We start from the raw sequence: 24,018 nt of genomic DNA, 5'->3' as shown, positions 1-24,018 counted from the left end.
CTACCCATGAATTAGCTAGCATTAACATTCTTAAATTTTTGCCCCGACACCAGATGGCTCCTGCATTCCTTTGCATAACCAGCAAGAAAGACGAAACAAATGAAAGAAAGATATCGGGCCCATCAAATGTCGAATCTAAATTTTGAATCTTGATCTGAATTCTAGTCATAAGATGTTACAAATGGCACCTCTCTACTAGTAAAATGTGGTCGGCGGACGAAACAATGCAGAAATTGGTGGACATGTGATACCCGAGTAAATAAACAGTACATGAATGAACTGAAACAGTAACCTCATATTCATACTACTTAAGGAGATTCGAAAGATTCAAAACTTCAAAATAGCATCTCCATTTGTTCTCATTGTATAGTTGAAGAGTCCCAATTTCATGAAGTATTCATTCGTACTTAAGCCCCTATTTTATTTCTCAAATTCCATCATTGATTGTGTAGATCATTCAACTAATTGATTATGTAGATCATTCAACTAATTCTTTCCAGACTGCTATTCCTCGAGATATGAAATCAACTGAGCGATAACTTATTAGGCATTGTTAAGGCCAATACGTTCTTCCATTCGGATCATAGAACTCATCAAGTCATCTCGATGCTCAAAGTTGCTACCTGTTGTGAGCTATATTTCTAGAGTCTTGATCCTAACCATTAATTTGTAGACAAATATTTCGATTCAAGGCAGCCTGCCATTTCATCGATCATATCGGCTTTAGCGACAATCTAATATAAACAAGATTGCCACTAAAGAAAAAGAAGCTATAAGTTTAATTCTGGATACTGCCAACAAAGCTAGAAGTTTAATAAATTGGAAAAGAAAACACTAAATCATAAGATGAATCTTGAAAGAAACACAATACCTGTCTGTTTGTTACCCCCTTTTCCTCCTTCCTTCTGGTTTTGAATAGCGGACTAACAAAACAAAGCTGATTCAACAAGAACTTATTACATAATAAACTCAATTTCATCTCCCACATATGTCGTACGATGCTTGTGGGTACAATAACTTCTCACTCAATTTTAAACCATTAATACATCAAAAAACGCACTTATTTAGACATGAAGTCTTGCATGGAAAGAATGTATGAACCCCCCATCTCGACAGCACAATATAGGATAAGATGGAGACGAGATTTTACAGTAAATTATGCAAAAACAGGAAACAAATGTGATCAAGTAGACAGCCCCCCCTTTTTCTTTTCTTTTATCGGACTAAAATATGAAGACGACGCTGTCGTGAACCCTTGACTTCTGATTCTGAGCAACGCATTCCGAGATCCACATTAGGTTCCTAATCTCTTGTTCCCTCAACCTCATGTATGCAAAGAAAACACCATAATGGAACTGCATGTAAAGAAGATCCAGATGTTACTTGGTTCAATCATTTCAAATTTGTGTAAGTTGAAGTAACCGAACTTCAAGTTGACCGCCGAGAGAAATCGGGATTTGTGGAATTAGAACAAACCTGTTGCTCAAATGCTAAGCATAGCCTTTTCACCTCCTCTTCATAGAATGCCTTGTCAAGCATCTGGCTTTCTCCATATGATAGCTTGGAGAAAATGGACTGGTAGGGAGGGTATTTTTCCATGGCACCACGAACCTGAAATAGGAAGTAAAAGAGGCTTCAATACAAGTCAGAAATTAAACCAAATTTATCATAAACTACAATATCACAAAATTTCTTACAGATGAACTTTGTTTTACTCATCTATCCTTATTTTTAACCGACATACTCCCTTGAATGATTGGATGATGTTGTATGAAATCATCACATATTAGTTCAATTAGATCGTCGTGTCAAATTTAAGTAACAATATTATTGATGGAGGACTTGGAATCAAAATTGAAAGTTTATGGACTCGATTATAACTTTTTAAAGTTCAAGAACTAAATAGACAGAACCAACCATAATCAAAGTTCAAGTAGTAAACTTTTAATTTGACCCAGTCATTTGCACTTCTGTATTCTTACTATTCATGAGAAGTCAATTTTCCACAAATGGAAACCAAATCAGCAGCCCAGTGTTAAAACTTGTATATAATGTATAACTCAAATTCAGGAGTACCCAAATTTTATGACTCAAACTCATAAGTACCTGATCAATATCCTCACAGATAGCGAGCTCTTCATGACCATAGGGGTAACTGTTAATAAGGAATCTCATTAGGTGATGGTCCACTCAGCATATAAGTAATTTAAAATATATTGAGATTAAGAAACTGCTTACAGTAAACCAAAATTGGAATATAACTTCCTTCGGTCATCTCGGGTAAGCTCAGTGCCAATACTACAATAGATGAGGTGCACTTAATTAGAAAAGATGTCTGAGCATAACAATCAACACAAGAGAAAAGAAATACGGGGACCCAACGAATATTTATTGACCAGCATCAAGATACCTATTTATGGTAATATTGACAGCCCTTCGATCAGCTTCGAAAGCAAGGAGGTCAGACATGATCTCAGCAGTGGCTCCACCCAGTTTCTACGTTAGAACCCAAATACAAATAGATAAGAAACTGGGATTTTAACAACGGAAAATGAAGCTTCTATATCTCAGTAATCTTCATTCACCTGACAGAACCTGTAGAAATCCTCTAGGTATGCCTTGTAGAGAGTGTTCCTCATTATTTCGATGTTCATATCATCCAAATCCTAACAAAAATAAGAGGAAACGTCAAACCAGTGGCCATGAAGTCCAATATACTATACTACTTAACAGACTAAATCATTTTAGGACAATAAAGCTGCACGCCGATAACGCCTTAATACCATAAAAACACAAAGAGTTTCTCATATCGTCAGATTTGATTTATGATGAAGTAATTGTGCAAAGGAATCCAGTTTAACTCAAAGCTACAATGAATAACTCAATTCTCTAATGGAGTGCTCTGGCAGCAATGTCTTCCAAAACTAAAAGCTCACTTAAGTTTTTTAGTCAAGAAAATGAAACATTATCAATTATGCATTTACAATTGTATTTGCAAATATAGTACACGTACAGGTATCATATCATGCAACATGCTCTACTGTTCTAAAGTAAGATGCAATAATAATAATAACCAAAGCCAATATGGGACAATGAATGGAGTCAAGCGTTATACCTCAGATGTGATACACTCAGAGAAGTACGGAGCCAAAGGGGTGTCAACAAGCACCAATCTATAAAGTTCCCGCATATTCTGAGCAACTGCCAAGGTAGCAATGCTAAAAAAGAATAAAAAGAAAAATAAATCATGAGTCTTTTTATACCATTAATATTCGGGTAAGATACACGTTTTTTCTTGTTTAGTAAGAATCTCACGCGACACTATCAGAACACAAAAGCTCTCATTTGACAGTACCTATCAAACATGCCCAACGGGTGGCACTTCTCCAACAGTTCCTGAACATCTCTCTCATGCAAGGTTCCAGTAACGATAAGGACAACATTGTCTATCATGTGACCATATCTGAGTAAAAAAAATCCATCCAGTTGAAACTATGAGAATCAACAAAACAATAGATGCTGAAAAGGCAAAAATAACCTTCAGAAAAGAAACTCGACATACGTGATATACTCTAAGAATGTAGACAGTGGCTCTGTGGCTTGGCACAACATGTGTTTATACTCATCAACCAGTTTAAGGGTGCATTTCTCCACAATTGTTGTTGTATGCAATGGAGATGGTTCTACAAAATAATTTGAAATTAGCTAATAAAATCTTACACCTTCAAGTAAGAAATGTAACCGTCCACATAGGTACAGGATGACAAGTTAGACTAGCCCATACACTATTCACATAAGATCTTCATAGAGTAACATTAATTAATCTAGAATTTACGCACTGTGCAATATGCTATTTCTCATATTATTAACTACAATTATGGTCGGTCTCTTCATGGTGTCCTTTTCTAACAGCCAGACAATCCCTATACTCCTGAATATGAAACCCAAATCCTCGATGAACTCTGAGTTACCATTTCCCATCATAAAATACCAGTATCACACAACAGCAAAACCAGTCCCCTACATAAATAGAAATCCCTCTCCTTAAAAAGAGACAGATATAATGTGAGAGGTCCCAACGTTTATCAAATGAAAAAAAGGAGGTCTCAACCGAAACCACATAAATCATCTGCATCTAGCACTTTCATAATCACTCTTCAGCTTCATAACACATATGTCAATCACGAAGAGGCTCTGTTTACAACTTTCATTAGTGAACTATTTTATCTTTCAATCAACTTGCAAGCCCAGAAGACGCATAGTCAAAAGTAGAAATGTATTTCAATGGTTAATGAAGAAATAATTACTTGGTGTTCGACATTACAGACATGGGACTCGAGAGTATACTGCAAATCTGGAATCAGAAGCCTAGCTTCAAGTAGAACAACAGTACTAATATTCCTTGTTCAAATTCAATTATTAGTTGTGTCAAGATCCAAGCCCTTCGCTTCCATTTCCAATTTAATCGATAGCTGGCATCCTCAGAAAAACTAATCCCCTACCAATTTTCCCATCGTACAACTAATCCAACGATCTAAAAACACTAAAATTCCCCCAACTTCCACATCAAATTTCATAAGCCATCTAAGGAAAAATAAAGGGAAAAAAAGGTTCACCCACCGTTTTGCAGATAAGGGCCATACTCAGTGGCAGAGAGGTGCATCTTGATATCATCAAGGGTTTCGCACTGACACAAATTGTTATAATCAGCGGCAGTCAGCAACCCAGCCCTATGTCCCCGAACGATGGCCTCCAAATAGCCTCCATGAATGTTGAACGTAAGCGCTTCGAAACCATACATTCTCTAGAAATTCGATCGAAACGAGGGGGAGATCCGGGGAGAGAGCAGTGGCAAGAAACCAAACGCCTCCTCCGAGAGAACCCTAAGGATGCAGAATTGAAAAGGGAATTCGCAAGATTAGATGCAGACGAATGAAAAATAAGGCTTGGGAACCGGAAGAATATGAAGCTCCCTTTTTTTGCGATCCGAGTTGCAGAATCGGCAATTGATTATCAAAGAACTGATGAAGATGATGATCCCAATCGAATCGATCTGAATCTGATGGTGTCTTCAGACAGGTCCGAATAATATGTGAAATTACCGAATTGTCCTTTCATTCTTTTCTCAAGTGGGCCTGCTGAAAACATGGGCTGGACTTTTCATTTTGGGCTTTGGATTTCAGTAAATGGGCTCTCTTGCCTGGTAAGCTATAATAAGATCGTTCGTAACGTTTCTTTTTCTTTTTAACTTTTTTTTTTTAAATATATAATTGATTTTCTTAAAGAATAAATATTAATTGATTTTTTTAAATTCTAAATTGTGAATTTTAAAAACCGGTATGTGGAGTCAAATTTTAAAGCCTTCTTTTCTTTTACTAAAAAAGTCAAATTTAAAAGAAAATTGTATTTCCACGTAAATAAAATAAATATGACGTCATTTTAAAAAAGGCGAAATTCGTAATTTCTTAGGTGGCCCACTCCTCCACCAATATTAAATATTTGAATTTTACAATATTTTAGTTATTAATGTAATATTTATCAAGCATATATATGATTTTTTTTTTTTTAAATAAGTAATTACTCGACAACCCAACTCAACTAAAAAAAAGATAGTTGGGTTGGGGTGCGGTTGTGATATGAACCAAAAGACATCAATCATACAATATACTTCAATGAAGATGTGAAAAAAAAAAAGGTTGTCAAAATTATCAAAAGATGTTTCAATTCATGTCACATTGAAGAAAAATGAAGTTTGATTGTTATAAATTTTGGGTGGGTTACAATTTAGAGTTATTGTATTTTGAGGCTATATAAAGCTATGTATGTTGTATTTGCAAGGAAGACTTGGAAAATATAGTAAAAGGAGCATTTGTGCTTTCCTTAGCCAATGGCTAAGTTTATTGTAGTTTAGATTTCATGTAGAATTATTCAAGCTCTACATGATCAATTTTGCTTGTGAAGTGATTCGAATCTCGAACAAGTGTTCTTCCTTTGAGATATTTGATCAACAAGAATTATTCAAGCTAGACATGATCGATCTTGCTTGTGGAGTGATTCGAATCTCAGACAATATTCTTGCCTTGGGATATTCGATCAACAAGGTAATCCAAATCTTACTTCCCTTGTAGTGATTCTTTATCTTATTAGGTTGTTAAATCTATTCGAGTCACTAATTCAACTAACCTAATAGGTTTAAAATATTTCTCTAACTCAACTCGACCTATATACATCATATGAAATTTAGCCCAGTGTCATAGGAAAAAAATGGTAGTCACCGTCTTTTTTCTTTCTTTCTGAAAGAAAGTATTTATCTTTAAGATTCAACCCTTTCTAGAAAAACATGTTTACGTAAGTCCCATATTTCAAGCAAGAAAGGGCATTCAAAGATGAGTCACTTTCACAAAGTGCTGACTAAAAAGTTAAATGTGAATATTAACAAAAACGTCAATCTCTTCTCACATTAATAGAATCAATGAAAGATTTTTATGTTAGATAATAATATTTGTCACAACACGATAATATAATATTATCTAATTTAAAAAAAAACATTTTACATTTTTTTTATTAAGTTAAAATGTTGGTGATATGTTGATACATTTTTTTTTTTTATATTTTATCAATTTTTTTATAAAATAATAATAATTTTGATTGATATCAAACTGAAACAAGACACGTGTAGAAAGGGCAAGCTAATATTTTAAAAAAAAAAAAAAAGGAAAAGAAAATAATAATGAAGACGTGGAGGAGCCAAGTCATGTGCGCGGCACCTGGCATCCACGTGAGGGCATGCTTCGACACGTTACAGCCGGCAAGGCGCAAAACACACCAGGTGGGGCCCAGAAAAATAAAAAAAAAATAAAAAAATAAAAAAACAAAATTCGGATTCCATTGGGGGAATAATATAATAAGGGGACAGTGTTCTTTTGACTGGTACGAGGAAACTTGCTATTGGTTAAGTATTTGATGACGTGTCCTCTATTTTTGGTGCTATTAAAATATCTCTACCTTTTTCTCTCACGTTTGTTTGACTTTTATTTTATTTTATTTTTTATTTAATAAAACTATATTATAATTTATTTTAAGCTCAATTAATAAAAATACTTATGACTNAAAAAAAAAAAAAAAAAAAAAAAAAAAAAAAAAAAAAAAAAAAAAAAAACCTTTACCTAAAAGAGTTAAAAAAATATACTTTTACCGTTTGTCGTGAAGGGAAATCGTTAATATTTTGGTTAAAAAACGTTTGATTTTGTTTTCAAAATTTTCATTAATAACTTTGAACTCTTTTAAGAATTAAAAAAAAAATAGTTTTACTGTGAATACCATATTTAAAAAATATTCACAAATTTTCAAAAATAGTATTCAAAATGACGTTAATATTAATGTTATTGTTCTAATTTTACGAGCATTTTTAAAACATAATACTAATCGTAAAAAATTTTAAAATTTTAATAGTTTATGAATATTTTTTAGACAAAATATAAAATTTAGAGACGTAGCCTCAATTTTATTTGAATATAACAAAAAGATTAATTTGATAAAATTACGTGGNTTTTTTTTTTTTTTTTTTTTTTTTTTTTTTTTTTTTTTTTTTAACTTTTGAGATTTAAATTTAGCATTTATTAGAATATTTAGATTTCAAATGGTTTTGTATTATATTTCTAAAATTTACTTTATTTTTTAAGTTTAAAATTAGTTTCGTATTAGTAAAAAAAATAATATCATGAATATTTAATATGCTAACATCAACATGCAACCAAACCACGTCAAACTATGACAAGATACCATTTAGGTGGGTCGGGTATTTAATTTTAATTAAAACTCATTGCATAATAAAAATTAAAAAATTATATTATTATTATTATTTTCTATTTTGTACAAATAATTGATACATATTAGGGTCTATAGAGGAAAATAATATTATAATAGATTATCTCCTCTCTTACTTTTCTTCATTTTTTTTTTAATAAAAAGAACCTTTATTATTATTATTATTATTATTATTTGTCCAAATCATCAAACTCCATCTCAAAATCTCTCGTTCCATACCAATAATGAATATAATACCATTTTGTAACCATATCTTATAATTTTTTTTGTCATTTTGTTAATCATGTCGTCTCCAAACCTATTCCTTCTAGAATATACCAACCCAACTCAACTGAAATATCGTGTCGATCAAGTTGGTCTATGCTAGAAGAAGGTTAAGCTCGAAACTCGACGATAAAAAACATCTTTCTTTTATTAGTTGCTCTTAAAAATAAGTTAAGTAGAAACAAGATAAGATTATATATATCGTTATAGTTAAATAATAATAATAATAAATAAATAAATAATCTACTTCCATTACATTTAATAAACAAATTAAATTCAACCACTTTTTTTACTTCATAAAATAAATCCTAAAAAGTAAAATTACTTTTTACTTCCTACTACACGGTCATAGTCATCCCCACAGACAAGCACAAGTCCTTCTAGAATGCTTTGTTCTCGCTTACATGCATTTATGAAAAATCCTAGGAAGGTTCCTAACATAGAATTGCTCAAACTCCAATTAAAACAGAGACCCAAAAGGAAGATGCATTTTGTTAGTATAGGTAGTGAGTTTCAGTTATTTGAAGTATTTTTTTTCATTCAAATATAATATTGATTGATTCACATATCTCGTTTACTTACATGTCACAAATTATATTAGTTAAAAAGTATATTAGGAAAGAAAAAAAAAATATTTATTTTTATTTAAAATTAAAATATTTATTAAAAAAAAAAAAACAAAAAAACAAAATCCGCTGTTTGGAACAGCCCACTGGAATGGTTGGGAATGGCCCCTGGTTTTCTCTTCTTCAAACCCATCTCTCTCTCTCTCCGCTAAAACCTCTCCAGTTTTCTCTCTTTTATATCCCTTCTTTCTCCTTGCTCCGTTTTCGTCTCCAGATATCCTAATTTTTTTCATCTCTCTTTCAATCCTCACCCTGTTTCTTCTTGCAATTCTATCCAGATCTCTGTTTTTCCCCAATTGCTCCACTTTTCGCCTTCAATTTTCCGCCATTTTTTTTGAAATTTTAATGGGGTTTGAGAGGTCTCTGGCTGATCGCAAGGGGAAACAGTTTTTTGAATTGCCCAAAGAAACTACTAAGAACAATAAATCCAGGAAGAATCGGCGGCGCTCTAAGAAACCCTCCTCGCCGATTCAGAAACTTTACGAGACATGTAAGCAAGTTTTTGCCTCTACTGATACTGGAATTGTTCCCTCTCTTGAGGATATCCAACGCCTACAATCTGTTCTCGGTATGTCTTTACTTTCGTTTTTGATTTTGTTTGTGTAATTTCTGATCGGATAAACCCTACATTGTTTTGAATTGAATTCCCAATTCTGATTGATAATGTGGTCTGATGTTATGATTATTGGCTTTGTTTGTGGGGTTTTGAAATTGAGGATCCGTACTATCTGGGAAAGGTTTTGTGAATTTTTCTTGGGTTTCATTCTTATTTGTTATTTCTGTACTTTTCATTTTGGATCGTGAGTTTTAAGATATATATATATTTTAGCTTGGTCTCTTCGGCTGTTGCTGGGAACTTGCACTGCTCCTGCACGTGCTGTTCTAGATATTGGTGCTTTGAGTTATTTTAGTTGGATAATGATTGTCTTCAACAATGGATTTGGTTTTTCTATTCAATGATTGAATTTGAGCTTTTATCTGGAGATTACAAATTGTTTCAAGTTCCATGGTTATAGAATAAGTTTGTGTAAGTTTTTTATGTTCTAACGCTGATTAGAACCTGTTGACAAGTTTTATAAATCTTAATTCATTGAAGTCTTGGAAACTGGCTGACCTGCATTTTGTGTTACTAATGTTTCTTGTATATAGATAAAATGAAGGCAGTAGACGTCGGGTTGTCGCCGGAGATGCCGTATTTTCGAACCACAGCTGATGAAGGGACTCCTCCTATAACGTATTTGCACCTCTATGAGAACAACAAATTCTCCGTATGCATTTTCTGTTGCTTTATTAGGAAGCTGTCTAGCTGGGGAAGCTATACTTTTAAGTGATGTACTTTTTGACCATTTTGAGTTTTGGTTGTGTTGCAGATGGGGATATTTTGCCTGCCTCCTTCAGGTGTCATTCCACTTCACAACCATCCTGGAATGACAGTCTTCAGCAAGCTTCTCTTTGGGACTATGCACATCAAGGCGTATGATTGGGCAGAGGTCGGTGCCGAGAATGGCATATCAGCGAGTGTCGATGCTTCAAACGGCACAGCTCCCTCAAGTGAGTCTCTATACAATATTGTTCTGTACTCTCTCGGCAGTTGGTTTATATGGATGGAAATGTCTATTGTAGTTTGATGCTTGATGGGTAGTTGTCTGGTGTAAGAACATAAGCTGGACGATGACATGTCCTGTTACAAAACCAAAATTGATAGGCCAACCCGAGCAACTAGTTAAGGCATTGTAGCATTGACCTAAAAGTTAGATATGGTTCTCTTTGGGCTTTCCCTCAAGGTTTTTAAAACATGTCCGCTAGTGAGAGACTTCCACACCCTTATAAAGAATGTTTCGTTATCCTCCCCAACCGATGTGGGATCTCACAATTCACCCCCTTTAGGGCCAAGCGTCTTTGCTAGCACTTGTTTCCTTCTCCAATTAATGTGGGACCCCCCAATTCACCCTCATTTGGGGCCCAACGTCCTTGCTGGCACACCCCCTTCGGGGCTTGGCCTCCTCGCTGGCACATCATCCGGTGTCTGGCTCTAGTACTATTTGTAACGGCTCAAGCCCATTGCTAGTAGATATTGTCTTCTTTGGGCTTTCCCTTTCCTCAAGATTTTTAAAACGCATATGCTAGGGAGAGGTTTCCACACCCTTACAAAGAATGTTTCGTTCTCCTCCCTAACCGATGTGGGATCTTACAATATGAACTTTTTTTGTGTGTGTTTAATTGTTGAGATTAGTCGGGATGCATATGATCCTGATACGTTTATTGAAAAGAATCTCAAATCTTCTGGCCTTTGTCTTTATGGTTCGTAAAAAATGAATATATCACAATTTAGAGAAAATCAACTAATTTTGAGTTATAATAAACAGAGGGAAGAGTGATGGTTTTAAGCAAGTAAGATTCCAATCTATCAGCATTTACATCTCCAGGTATTAGGTTGGCCAAAGTTAAGGTAGATGCCAACTTCACAGCACCATGCGACTCGACCATTCTCTACCCTGCAGACGGTGGAAACATGCATTGCTTCACAGCCGTGACCGCATGTGCAGTGTTAGATGTACTCGGCCCACCTTACTCTGATCACGACGGCCGTCATTGCTCATATTACCTCGACTTTCCCTTCACCAAATTTTCAGGTACGTACTGTTGCAACTTTGTCGTAGTGTTGTTTTACCTCCAAAGCAGCAGCAGATGTTGACATGATAATTTTGATCGAAAAACAGCAGTGGACGGGAAATTGATCCCAGAAGCAGAGAGGGAAAGCTATGCATGGCTTGAAGAAAGAGAGCAACCAGAAGACTTAGCTGCAGTTGGAGCAGAGTACAGAGGGCCTAAGATAGTAGAGAGTAGGTGAATTCTGCAAACAAATGTTGTTCATTTGATACAAAATATGCTGTTCATGGATTGGGACTGCCACCTCTTCTGTGCAGCATATAATCTTTGTTTTAGTTTTGATCTTCCTTGTATATAGTTAAGTCAGATAGTGATAAGCAAAAAGGAGTATGGATTTGTTATCTTCTTCCAATAACTATTCCAGTTTGTTCATGTTTTAACAGATTCACTTCAAGAAAATGAGAAAAAAACACAAAATGAAAGGCTTCTTTCCAGATTTTCCTCTTCCTTGTCCAAATTCATTAGTTCCTTGTATTTTTAATGAACGAGACGTGTTTCTATTTAGCGACAATATGTTGCTATCTATTTAGCGACAATAATATCTTTAGCGATAATAATATCTTTAGCAACGAGAAACATTTCAAACTTGTAAACTCTCAATATCCAAACAAAAACTAGAATTCCAAGAACAGAACATCCAAGATCAAAAGTTACAGAACATGATAGTTTGGAGATAAAAACAAACAAATCCCGTTAATCTAACCAGGGAGACTTTTCTCTTCCAAAGATTCACTCACTGATGCACAAAAGTATACAATAACATATACATTGTACATGTTAATCAAAACAAAACGCCACTATGGTAAACGTGCCTAATCAAAAACTACAAAAACGCACAAATTACGTATAACTAGTTAGAATCTATTAAGCGTCTAATCCATTCTATGCCCTAGGGGTGCATGTGGGTTGGGTTAGAAATTTTTTTGGACATAGATATTATCATACTAGTCCATCTCAATATCCTTGGAGTATACCTCCATTGGTAACCTATAGGGACTCGTCATCGGGTGAGTAAGGATGTTTGTTTAATCCATAAGAACCCGTCTCGAAAAATTATGGGTTGAAGGGTACTTAGTTTGACAATGGAAAAATGTGTTCCAATTTACGCCAAAACCAATACGATTGATGTCAGCTTGAAATCTTTTGTGAAGGGCCATACTGATCGTTGTCTTTTTGTTCGTGAACTTGTGGTTTCAGATTATAGCGGCCCACCTTCTTCATCACCGGGCCTTTGGGCTTCTCAGCGGCGAGCGAAAGAGAGTGGAAGAAAACGATGGCGGGCATGGCCTTGCTCTCTTGGTCGCCTGTTTCTCTACTGTTTCCCAAACAGCGGATCATCACCCACAAAGCACCAGGTTCTCAATTCGCAGTTCGAACCACATTTCGGCTCTCTTTTTGGTTGGTTTTACATCGTTACTGTACTGATTTGCTCCTTTGGCATTTAATCTTTGGTGGGGTTCTCAGATAATTTGAAACTCCGCGCTCTGATTTCAAGGGGTTTTGGCGGAGCCATTGGTGGTGAATGTAAATCTTTGGAGATAAATCGTTTACTGTGTTCTTGCACTTCGTCGTCCTCTTCAATGTCTCCGATTGAGGCGTCGAAGGGGGTGTGGATTTGGAGTGAGAATCGGCAGGTTATGACGGCGGCGGTTGAGAGGGGATGGAGTACCTTCATCTTCTCGCCTCATAATAAGGAGCTTGCTGATGAATGGTCCTGTAAGCTTTTCGTTTCACTTTCTGTTTATCTGATGAGATAGATGAGATTTCGATTCGTTATTGCACTTTTTAAAACGTAAACCTTATACCTTTCCATGTCATTTTGCTGGCGCATGACACTTATAGGAAAAAATGGATAGAATAGACACAATTTCTTTTCTCGTAGTGTCACAGATTATAATTGCCCTGCAATGTTGAAAGAGTTAGAGAGTATGAGTCGAAGAGATTTTTTTCCGCATATTAGACATGTCATGCATGCAGTGACAACCTTGTTTTTAATAGGAAAATAGGGTTGTTAATGTTGGTATCAGAGTTGCACAACATAAGTGTGGTGGACATGTCACACTTGAGTAAAAGAGTACATGAACGAACTGAGGTTACATTCGAACGAGAGTGGTCCTGAGGAGAGGATGGCTATGAAAGGCTTAAAAGAATTGAAAGTCACTACCTGTACTAATAAGGTGTACCTTCCTTTTCGGTAGTTCAATCATAGAAACTTCATGGTTAAGCATGCTTTGCTTGGAGCAATTATATGTTGAGTGATCTCTTTGAAATTTTCCTAGGATGCACGTGAGTGTGGACAATACATGCTAGAAGGATTTGTGTTGGTTTGTATGGGTAGCCTTCACTCTTATAAGCGAGAAGTAAGTAATGTGACCATGTCAGAGGAGATGTTGGGACCATCAAGTACCGAATTTGAATTATTTGAATCCTGTGCATGAGTCGTTACAAGTCAAATGTGTAGCAAGATGTAAGTTGTGAGAGATGGGCAAGTTAAGGGTTTAAGTTTTAAAAAGGGTAATAATGATGTTTCGTCCCTCGTAACTTTAGCAAAGACTTATTAGTTGTTATTCTCTATTCAATGTCTCAAGGGTCTTCTATCACTTAAAATTTGTCACATTTAAATAACATTAGCTCACAGAAAACAATATATACTTTAAACGACAAATCATCGGTCCATTGTTTACTATTAACGGTGTTATTGAGTAGAGATCAGCTTTATAATTTTGATATCTCGAGTACAAAGCGACTTCTAAAACACTGAAGATAAAACTAAAAAAATGAGGGATGGAATGATATATTTAGCCCGAAATAAACAAGCATATCTGATTTTCTGATGAGTTTATTGATTAGATATATTTGGTCCGAAAGTGTCTTGATCACTGAATTCTTTTGAGGATTCTAATTTGAAGTTTGGTGTTCGATGGTCCAGCAATTGCACTAATACGCCCACTTTTTATCAACGAGGACGGAGTTTTCGATGCAGAGGGTAGACTAATTGCCACAGTTATCGAGGTTTCTAACCCGCAGCAGTTGGAGCAGCTTCAGCCATCAAATGCATCAGTAGACAATGTTATTGTGGATTTACAAGATTGGCAGGTTCTTAGTTGCTTACTTACAAGCTGTTGGTTGAATCATCCTTTAGCCTGCAAGAATGATTTTGAATTGTCTGGTTGAGTGTGTAAACACTGATGATAAATCTGTACTATTTAGGGGTTAAAACAACTTTGCTGTGAATATTGATAATTTTTAAGTGATTCTGTTTATGTTCAGATAATACCTGCGGAGAATATCGTTGCAGCGTTTCAGGGGAGTCGAAAAACAGTATTTGCAGTCTCGAAAACTCCTATCGAAGCTCAAATCTTCCTCGAGGTGCATATTTTTGAGGCTGTATCAGTGTGGAAAGATGGACTAAATGATATTACTGTACTATATGTCATTTTCGTAGCATCATAAGATATGATTTGAATTCGTTTTCGTTTCTAGGCGCTTGAACACGGTCTGGGTGGAGTTATTTTGAAAGTTGAAGATCCTGAAGCTGTTTTTCAGCTAAAGGTGGTTTATCATTTTGCTTGATTTGTTTTAGTGCAAACTCTTGCTTCTTATATTGTTTTAGTATCATTAGGACTATTTTGACAGAAGAAATGAAGCTAGTAATCTTCTGAGCTTGACTAAAGCTACTATAACTCATATTCATGTCGCTGGAATGGGAGATCGAGTTTGTGTCGATCTCTGCAGTCTCATGAGACCCGGTGAAGGACTTCTAGTAACCCGCCATTCTCTTCTCTTAATATTGCTCTCCTAGCTTCTAGTTTAGCATCTAAATGGATGAAATTCTTCTGTAGGTCGGGTCCTACGCCAGAGGACTATTTCTAGTTCACTCGGAATGCTTAGAGTCGAATTACATTGCAAGCCGACCTTTTCGAGTCAATGCTGTGAGTTTGGCTAAATATTTTGGCTCAATTAATCTCAGCACGCCAGAAGAATTGTGTAGTCCTTTATTCTTTTGTAGCTTTTTCATCATCTTCTGATTTGTGAATGTTCAGGGACCAGTCCATGCCTATGTAGCCGTCCCAGGAGGGAAAACGAGCTACCTATCCGAGTTACGAGCAGGCAAAGAGGTAATTGTAGTCGATCAAGAAGGCAGGCAACGAACCACTATTGTTGGGCGTGTAAAGATAGAGACTAGGCAGCTGGTGCTCATCCAGGCAAAGGTACAGTTAGTGTTTTTATCCGAATCGATCTATTAACGTTTCTATGAACCGAGAACTAAAAAGGTTTCTTCCATAGTATCTCTGCTGCTGCTTACATTGAACCGTATGATCCCAGCTGAATTTTGTATGTCTGTTTATTTGGGTGTGATGCTAGAAATGACTTGCTAGAATAATTTACTATTGGCAGAGAGATTCAGATGAGCAAACACTGTACAGCATCCTCCTGCAGAACGCAGAAACGGTTGCCTTAGTCTGCCCCGGTCGAGGTCGATGATCCGTATCTCAAATTAGAGCTTTGTATTGCTTTGCTTTGCTTTGTTCTCCAAAATTTGGCTTGAATGTTGTGCAGGAAATGAGAAGAAAGCCATCCCTGTTACCTCACTTAAAGTTGGCGATGAAGTGTTCTTGAGACTGCAAGGAGAAGCAAGGCATACAGGTATTGAAATCCAAGAGTTTATTGTAGAGAAATGATTGTTAAGCTATTTTGAGTGAAATACTTGAAACCAAATGGTATAATTTTTTTTTTTTTTTTTAATGCTAATCTCTATATGAAAATGACTAAAATATCATCGTACTGTCACCGTGACTCTCATTGTTGTAATCTTACCACTAACGATCACACCAACGACTACTTTTGTGAGCATCAATGATGAATATGGTCTTAGTGTTTACTCATCGTCGTTTATAGTGACTTAATATTAGAAGCATCTTGAGAGTAAAACAAATCAAATTAACTTGGAAGTGTTTACTCATTGTCGTTTATAGTAATTTCTCGAACCTATAATGAACAACCTAATTTTTTCATTTTGAACATAAAAATTACTATTGGCAAGGGCTATAAAGCCCAAAAACACTCCTCACTAAGCAACTCCATATACCCTTAGACTTATTATTACCATCTATTTAAGTATAAATAAATTGTGAGATTTTACATTGATTGGAGAGAGGAACGGAGTGCCAGTGAGGACATTGGACCCTGAACAGAGGTAGAATAAAGTGGGAACGGGCTTGGAAGGGAGGTGGATTGTGAGATCCTACCTCGGTTGGAGAAGATAACAAAACATAAGGGTGTGTAAAACCTCTCTCTAACAAACACGTTCAAGAGAGCCCGGAAGGAAAAATCAGAAAAGGACGATATCCGCTCATATCTCTCTTCTCTACACATTAAGTTTTATATAAACACCAATAATACAAATAATAATCATTTACTATTATACTTTAATTATTGGAAACCAGTTTCCTATTTTCCATATTTCAAGATAAAAAATAGAAGGAAAAAAAATATAAATAATTTATTTGGAAGTTTTTAAATCTATCCATAAAATTAATACGACCTCTAACGACTCATACCTAGGATTCGAAATTTGAATTCAGCCCCTGATGGCGTCGGCACTTTCTCGACGACATGGCTATATTACTCCTCATTTTCAGCATCCCAAGGGGCCAACCAACATAAAATTACTCAAAACGAAGAACATGTATGCACATTATTGGTTTCGGTTCATTCATGTACCTCTTATTTAATTAAGTCTTACCCGACCCTTTAAATATTTAAACTAAATTTATAGTAATTAGTAGGTTATAATTAAAATAATATTAAAAAACATGTATGCATAGGAAACAAGCATGTAGTGGAAGGGAATGAAGTGATGGAGAAGATATTTAGGAGACAAACATTCTACCAAGAAACCAATCTTAATTAATTCATAATCACTCCTCCTTTTATTTATATTACTAGTTTGTACGCTTTTAGATCAATTTAAAATTTTGGATGGATCGAGTTGGTTATCCGAGCAGTCCGAATGGAGTTCATAACCCAACTCTCTATTTTCGGGTTGGGTTAGATTGAGTTTAGAGTTGGTGTCTTTTTTTATTTATTTTAAAAAATTATACATTAATAACTAAAATATCATAAAACTCAAATATTAAACATTTATAAGACACACTGTATTAACATAGGTTACAAATAGGATGAGTTGACTTTAGAGTGTAAGTTTTTATTTTATTTTATTTTTTTAAGTAATATTAAACCGTAATGATTTTAGGAGATAAACACGTTATGGAGATATATCCAACATTTGTCAAATCATTTTCATAATACTCATCTCATCCATAGACATTGATTTGATATTTGAATATTAATGATGGATGTTTTATGAACACACTTTACTAAAAAGCAACTTCTCGTCTATGTTGTCTAAATTGATTGATTGATTGATTATAAACTTACACGACGTGAGATTAATTACTGAATCCATAGAAGTTATGTTGCTAAGAAGTTGGTAAGAATTGTTCTTCTAAATTTCTATCAATTCACTATTTACATTGATACGATAATATATATTGATTTCATATCGGAGAAGGATAAAAGAAAGGAAGAATGATTGCATCCTCCCGTGTCTTAGAAATTCACGTGTATAGAAAGAAACACTTAACCCAAACCGAAAAGGGAAAAGGGAAAAGAAAAAAGCAAAAAGAGAGATGGAAAGGAGTATGATAGGGAGCGAAACGAGTTGTTCATCACTCAAAAACAAAGAAACAAAGAGGGACGGCCAAGAAAGACGGGAAAAAGCCACCCATTAACGGCCATTCGAGACAATACTAAAAGGCTCCCATCAAAACGGGGTCACCTTCTTTTTCGATGGTTCAATCCTAGGAATTTCAAAATTAGAAGCAATTCTATGTTGAGTGTTCATCTCTGGAGATAATTTTTACTTTTTAGAAGCGATGAGCAAATAACGTGACTATGTTGCAAGAGAATGTCTCGGTCATTGAATTTTCTGAACATTCATGTCAATTAGCACGGGACTATGCACACTGCCACGTTCATACTCATATTTAAAGTCCTATAATCGATTGCCGAACGATATTTTTAACGATAAGGGCGAAATTGGTATTAAAATTAACAAGTTGAAGAGCATATGAAATGATATGCCTCCTTCACAAGCTGCAGTCATGATGGGAACTGGAAGTATAGGGGCGTGTGGCTGTGAGATCCAAAGCTCTTTTCATTTTGCCTTTAAAACTTTGTATCAATTATCTCACACAATTGCACGTGCTGCACGTGCACATCATGCCCACATGTCTCTATGATTATTAATCTAACTTTTCTTTTCTCTCCACACGTCGCCTCGTTATCATCTCCATTCACTCACGTGCCGATTCGGTTAGGCCCTTGTTTAGCTATGTTCGATTGCTGCAAAAATTGCGATCATCCGTTTCGTTGTTCATTGTATTATTACATGATATTGTGTTGTTTCACACAAGTTTAGTTAAGAGTCGAGATATTTATTGTATTAAAAATGATATTCTAATGAGCTTATACAATTTGTAACTAATCCATCGGGTAAATCACGAAACTTTAGATTATAATGTTACCATTCAAACTCGTTCCAATTCAAGTAAGCTTATAATGTGACCATCTCGTTGTGTAGGGGTCATTGTCACGGATCCCAATTGCCATGAAACTCCATGGAATATTGTAGGGAGTCATTGAGATTCTTTGTCGAATTCTCGAAGCTGTCGCTGATCCATGCGAGGTTGAAGAAGCGATCTAGCTTGGTTTGATTCAGTTCATGTAGCTGAGTTTGGTCCAACTTAAAGGCCTTTTAGGAAAGCCGAAAGAAAAATCCTGAGAGCTTTTACTTAAAGATTCTTTAATACAATCCCTATGCCGTCGGTTTCATAAGTTATAACAATTGTTCAGTTTCATCTCACTTAAGCAGTTTGAATCTGTTGGAACACTACACTTTCTAATGTCTCAAACTCAACTTCTCTGCTGATCTAGCTTCGTTTGATACCTTCAGACCATTTTCTCGCATTTTTCGACTCTTCCAGAGACATTTATGATATTTTTAGAGGCGTTTAAGGTTAGTATGACATTTTTCGACTCTCTGTTTTTTTTTTTTTTTGTTGGATTGTTTATTTACTCGTGGGGTCGGGCCCGTGGGGATTCGCCTCAAGTGGAACAGAGAATTTCCATTTAAAAGTAAAATGAAGGAAGAAGTAAGAAGAGATTTCTCCCCGTTAACTAAATGGAGTCGGAGACAGAATTACATTCTCCGTCCCCATCACTACTCCACCCCAAAAATATAGAAATAATTATAGGTCAGAAACCTAATTCCTGCTACAATAAATAGAGAATTTGAGGAAATGAGAATAAAATAAAACGGCAAAGACGGGATGAGAAAGGTCTCTGCATCCATGCTCCATAGACATCGCTTGTTGTATCGGTTTTGTCCTTAAAAAAAATGACTATTTAAATTTCTCTCCTCGAAAAATAAATCAAGAAATAAAAAATCGTAAAAATTAATAAAATATCTATTCGAAGTCTACATATATACATCTTTATATTTAAGATGATTGAGAATATTTTTTTGTTTGACACGTGACAATGAGAGATATATTAACGTAATTTATTTCCGAATGAGACGTTTTTGAATTAAAAGTCTTAAAAAACAAAATAATTGAGTTAATATTTTCAAACTAGTTTTATATACCTAAGCCTCGACCAAATGTCTATTATTTCTTCTTGCACTTTTAGAAAACCCGACTTTTCCATACCTAGATCGACTAAATTCTTCACTAAATGCACGTAACCATCATTTTAAAATTAGAGGAAAAAAAGTATATAAAATCGATAAACACAATTATTTCAATAAAATAAAATAAATTTGTTTCGAGTCCCTTTTATAACATTTAAAAGTACGTTGAAAGTTTTGAATGGTTGGGTATTAAAAATATTAAGTGTGTAAGCATCTGTTAGGGTTAGATTTGCTAACACGCGAATAAAAGTGAAACATGAACCGAGAAACCTAAAGTCATTTAGTCTGTGACCTACACTGATAAGAGGATCATCTTGCCTGTAACCTCAATCGAGCCTAGAGATACTAATCATCTAGCTTGTGGGTCAAAATCAAAATCCTAATTCTCTACCTAGGATCATGATCCGAACCGTAGGTTATCTAGCACGTGACCATGGTGGTAAAATTAACTCATTTAGTGACGAGCAATTGCCATAGTTTTATTTCCCAAGTGGTCCCAAAACATTTCAAAATAAATTTTGTATGCGTACAAAACTATCACGGAGTAAATAACATGGATGAACAACTTACCTGAATCTAAATAGCGATACACCACTCTCTTCGTTTCAAAACTCCTTTTTGTTAGCAAACACTAAGTCAATTTTGAAAAACAACCTAAGTCAATCTTATCCAACGTAATGCTAGCTTAAAACGAGAGAAAGTTGAATCATACTCACCTTAAGCTGAATCAAACCAATCTAATTGAACTGAACCAAATGGTTTAACTAAACCAAATCACTAATTGGTCTAATCGAACCAACCGAGACAAGTAGCTTCATTACAATCCTCGTGCATAAGATCCTATGACGAGATTTGGCCAGTTTCGTGCAATCCTTCCTTGGCCACTACAGATCTGTTAATAACAAACGACGACTACCTCTTTAAGGATAGATCCATGGTGGTTGATGACAACGTTCAGATGGAGTAATAGAAAACAATATTAGGAAACGATAACCTAATCATATGACCTGTCCATTCAACTAATTCGAATTACCCTACCCAAATTATAAAGGTTGAGTTCGGTTACATTTTTATTTGGGTTTGAGTTTGGTTAAATTTTGACCAAACTAACTCGAAAAGAGGGTTAAATTCCAACCCAACCATACTCGTTTATTGTTAAAATTAAAAATATTTAACTTTTGTAACCAATACTAGTGATAGGTTGTGACCTGTGATGTTTTGAGCCGGATGAGATTTTAGTGATTAACCTAAATTTTTTTAAAATAATAATAATAAAAAAAAACAATCAGACAACCTAACCCGAAAATAGAAGATTGAGTTCAGTTTTGAATTTTATTCCAACTTATTCTTAATCTAAAATTTTAGGATCTAAAAATTTTCTCAAACTCAACCCAACCCAACTCAACTCAACTCAACTCAACGGGTCGGGCGTACGGTGACCATTTCTTGGTAAAGTTAAAAAACAAAAAAAATTGGATTTAAAAATCGGTTTCGATTTTGTTGTGGAAAGCTTACAAGTGTATATAAGAAGAACGCCAACTTGAATTTCGGTTCTGAATTTACCTCTTTTAATGCCATTCATCATTCTCTCCCCTTCTTCTTCTTCTTCTTCTTCTTCTTCTTCCTTCCCTTTCTCTCTCCTCAAATCTAGAGAGAGAAACTTCTTCCATTCCATTCCATTCATCTCTGCAATCCAAATCCAATTCCCCAACTCCCCATTTCTCTCCCCCCCAAATCCCCCATTTCTCCTTCTTCCTCCGTCCGCCATTGATGCTCTCTGTTCCTCTTCTCCACCCTCTCTGTTTTTCCCCTGTTCTTCTTCTTCTTCTTCTTGTTCATGTTGTTTCTTATGCACCTTCCTATGATCCTTTGATTTCTGCAATTTGGCCATCAGATGAAGAAGAAAAAGGGGGAACAACGGTTCTCGCGATTCTTCCAATCTCAATTTATTGATTCTTTTCATTCCGAACCCTGTTCCTGAATGTTTTGTATTATTTTCGTTTTCGATCCTCCAAATTTTCGCTTCTGGATCTTCCATTTCGATCTGATTCATATCATAATTTGTTCTTACACAATTGTAATTATTAAATTTATGCAATCTTCTCTCTTCCCTTTGTGTTGAATCCGTCAATGGGATGTGTAAGTTCGAAACCAAATCGATGCCGCCATTGCCGGCGGCCATATTCGCCGATTTCTCGAAGCTACTCGATGCAAGTTCATCATCCACCGCAAACTAATGGCGATAGTTACCACGTCGTTGCCCTAACCTCCTCCACATTAGGCTCGTTGGAGCTCGGAATCAATAGGGACGGCGACGGCGACGGCGACGGCGACGGCGATGGCGATGGCGATGGCGATGGCGATGGTTATCATCAACGTCAATCAAGGAGAAACGAAGATTACAAAACGATTGGGGATTTCCGGGAAGGATTGGCGGAAGCGAAGACATGGTCGAGTATAATCACAGAGAAAATGGGTAAACCCACCGCGAAAACTCCGGTTAGAACGCCGCCGGGGGAGCCGGAGATGATCAATACATGGGAGCTGATGGAAGGGCTTGAAGATGTTAGCCCTGTCCCATCTCCGACCCAATTTCGGAGCCTGTCGTTCGATTTCGGTAGCCGGACGGTTATCGATCCGTCATTCAATCGGCCGGAGACGATTCCGAAAGAAACCGTTACCGATTCATCTCCGAAACCCCTCTGGCTTCAATTAGAAGAAGAAGAAGAAGAAGAAGAAGAAGAAGAAGACGATGTGAATCTGAATTTCGAATCGGTGGTTTCCGATTTCGATCCAGAAGTGATTTCATTGTTTCAAAAATCCCTACAAAAGCTGTCGCCGGATCACCCATTTCACCTCCGACAATTGCCGTTGGCCGCCATGGATTCAAAGAAATTCAAGAGGGAGAAGGTGATTCTATACTTCACAAGTTTGAGAGGGATTCGTAAGACATATGAAGATTGCTGCCATGTGAGAGCGATTCTGAGAGCCATTGGAGTTCATGTAGATGAAAGAGACGTGTCAATGCATTCTGGGTTTAAAGAGGAGCTAAAGGAGCTTTTAATGGAAGAACAGAACATAAATGGCGGAAGGAGCTTACCCAGAGTGTTCATTGGGAGGAAACAAATCGGTGGGGCAGAAGAAATCCGGAGATTCCATGAAGATGGGCAGCTTGAGAAATTGCTTGAGGGTTGCGAGAAGGTTGAAAATGGCGAAGGGGGTGGGTGTGAGGCGTGTGGGGATATCAGATTTGTGCCATGTGAGACCTGCTATGGAAGCTGTAAAGTGTTCTATGAAGAAGACGAGGAAGAAGACGAAGAAGAAGGATATGGGTTCCAGAGATGTCTCGATTGCAATGAAAATGGGCTTGTCAGGTGCCCGATCTGCTGCCATTAATGGCGGATTCGAACTACAAATCTGAAAATTCTTCATCTTTTTTTTTTCTTTGATTTGGTTTCTGGGTTCTNTTTTTTTTTTTTTTTTTTTTTTTTTTTTTTTTTTACATGTGTTTTTGGTGGAGAATAGAGGAACATAATCTAACAGGGAAAAATACAGAATCATAATAATAGTAATAATAACATTATGTTATGTGAATTTGTGAATTGGGAAGGATTTTTGTATTCGGATTACTAAATACGTATCGTGTTCATACTAATTTTTGTTTTGTTTTCAATCTTGGATATGAAATCAAGAAACCGTTGAATATGCATTGAATTGGGTTTAATTTGTTAAGCTAGATCGACATTAATTAATACATCTCTCAATCAATTTAGATCCAAGGATTACAACATTCATTGAATCAACCAACGCAAAGACCAAAATCCGAACATGATGATAGAATTAGAGAGGAGTAGATCATGACGAAATGAGACGAGC

The 24,018-nt window shown here is 35.8% G+C and overlaps 4 protein-coding genes across 6 annotated transcripts; 3 read left to right on the top strand and 1 right to left on the bottom strand.

Moving 5' to 3' along the window:
• Positions 1 to 924: 924 nt before the first annotated feature.
• On the bottom strand, positions 925 to 5,059 carry LOC111793737 (V-type proton ATPase subunit d2). The gene is made up of 10 exons (XM_023675764.1): positions 4,621 to 5,059; positions 3,563 to 3,683; positions 3,356 to 3,463; positions 3,116 to 3,218; positions 2,586 to 2,666; positions 2,411 to 2,496; positions 2,239 to 2,298; positions 2,107 to 2,155; positions 1,477 to 1,611; positions 925 to 1,355 (listed from the first exon to the last, which is right to left on the bottom strand). Exons 1-10 carry the CDS (start codon positions 4,799 to 4,801, stop codon positions 1,224 to 1,226), a joined length of 1,056 nt encoding a protein of 351 aa, XP_023531532.1. The 5' UTR covers positions 4,802 to 5,059; the 3' UTR covers positions 925 to 1,223.
• A 3,800-nt stretch (positions 5,060 to 8,859) lies between these two features.
• On the top strand, positions 8,860 to 11,826 carry LOC111793859 (plant cysteine oxidase 2-like). Of its 2 annotated transcripts, none has more exons than XM_023675923.1 (5): positions 8,860 to 9,285; positions 9,867 to 9,985; positions 10,088 to 10,268; positions 11,144 to 11,350; positions 11,441 to 11,826. In XM_023675923.1, exons 1-5 carry the CDS (start codon positions 9,063 to 9,065, stop codon positions 11,566 to 11,568), a joined length of 858 nt encoding a protein of 285 aa, XP_023531691.1. In that variant the 5' UTR covers positions 8,860 to 9,062; the 3' UTR covers positions 11,569 to 11,826. The 2 variants fall into 2 exon arrangements, with proteins under 2 accessions (XP_023531691.1, XP_023531690.1); XM_023675922.1 differs by having other exon boundaries at positions 8,861 to 9,285; positions 11,438 to 11,826.
• A 551-nt stretch (positions 11,827 to 12,377) lies between these two features.
• LOC111792332 (3-dehydroquinate synthase homolog) lies at positions 12,378 to 16,239 on the top strand. 2 transcript variants are annotated; one of them, XM_023673724.1, is made up of 11 exons: positions 12,378 to 12,394; positions 12,585 to 12,742; positions 12,852 to 13,103; positions 14,317 to 14,483; positions 14,658 to 14,756; positions 14,871 to 14,939; positions 15,010 to 15,150; positions 15,230 to 15,319; positions 15,431 to 15,598; positions 15,786 to 15,864; positions 15,948 to 16,239. In XM_023673724.1, exons 2-11 carry the CDS (start codon positions 12,661 to 12,663, stop codon positions 16,067 to 16,069), a joined length of 1,269 nt encoding a protein of 422 aa, XP_023529492.1. In that variant the 5' UTR covers positions 12,378 to 12,394; positions 12,585 to 12,660; the 3' UTR covers positions 16,070 to 16,239. The 2 variants fall into 2 exon arrangements, with proteins under 2 accessions (XP_023529492.1, XP_023529491.1); XM_023673723.1 differs by lacking the exon at positions 12,378 to 12,394 and having other exon boundaries at positions 12,475 to 12,742.
• Positions 16,240 to 22,264: 6,025 nt separating this feature from the next.
• On the top strand, positions 22,265 to 23,596 carry LOC111793761 (uncharacterized protein At3g28850-like). The gene has a single exon (XM_023675794.1). The coding sequence runs from the start codon at positions 22,273 to 22,275 to the stop codon at positions 23,536 to 23,538; it is 1,266 nt and encodes a 421-aa protein (XP_023531562.1). The 5' UTR covers positions 22,265 to 22,272; the 3' UTR covers positions 23,539 to 23,596.
• Positions 23,597 to 24,018: the final 422 nt, after the last annotated feature.

This window comes from Cucurbita pepo, chromosome LG04 (assembly GCF_002806865.2).
Source record: "Cucurbita pepo subsp. pepo cultivar mu-cu-16 chromosome LG04, ASM280686v2, whole genome shotgun sequence".
NCBI classification, from domain to species: Eukaryota; Viridiplantae; Streptophyta; class Magnoliopsida; order Cucurbitales; family Cucurbitaceae; genus Cucurbita; species Cucurbita pepo.
The sequence above is the reverse complement of the archived record's forward strand: the minus strand, read 5'-3'. Positions and strand labels throughout refer to the sequence as shown.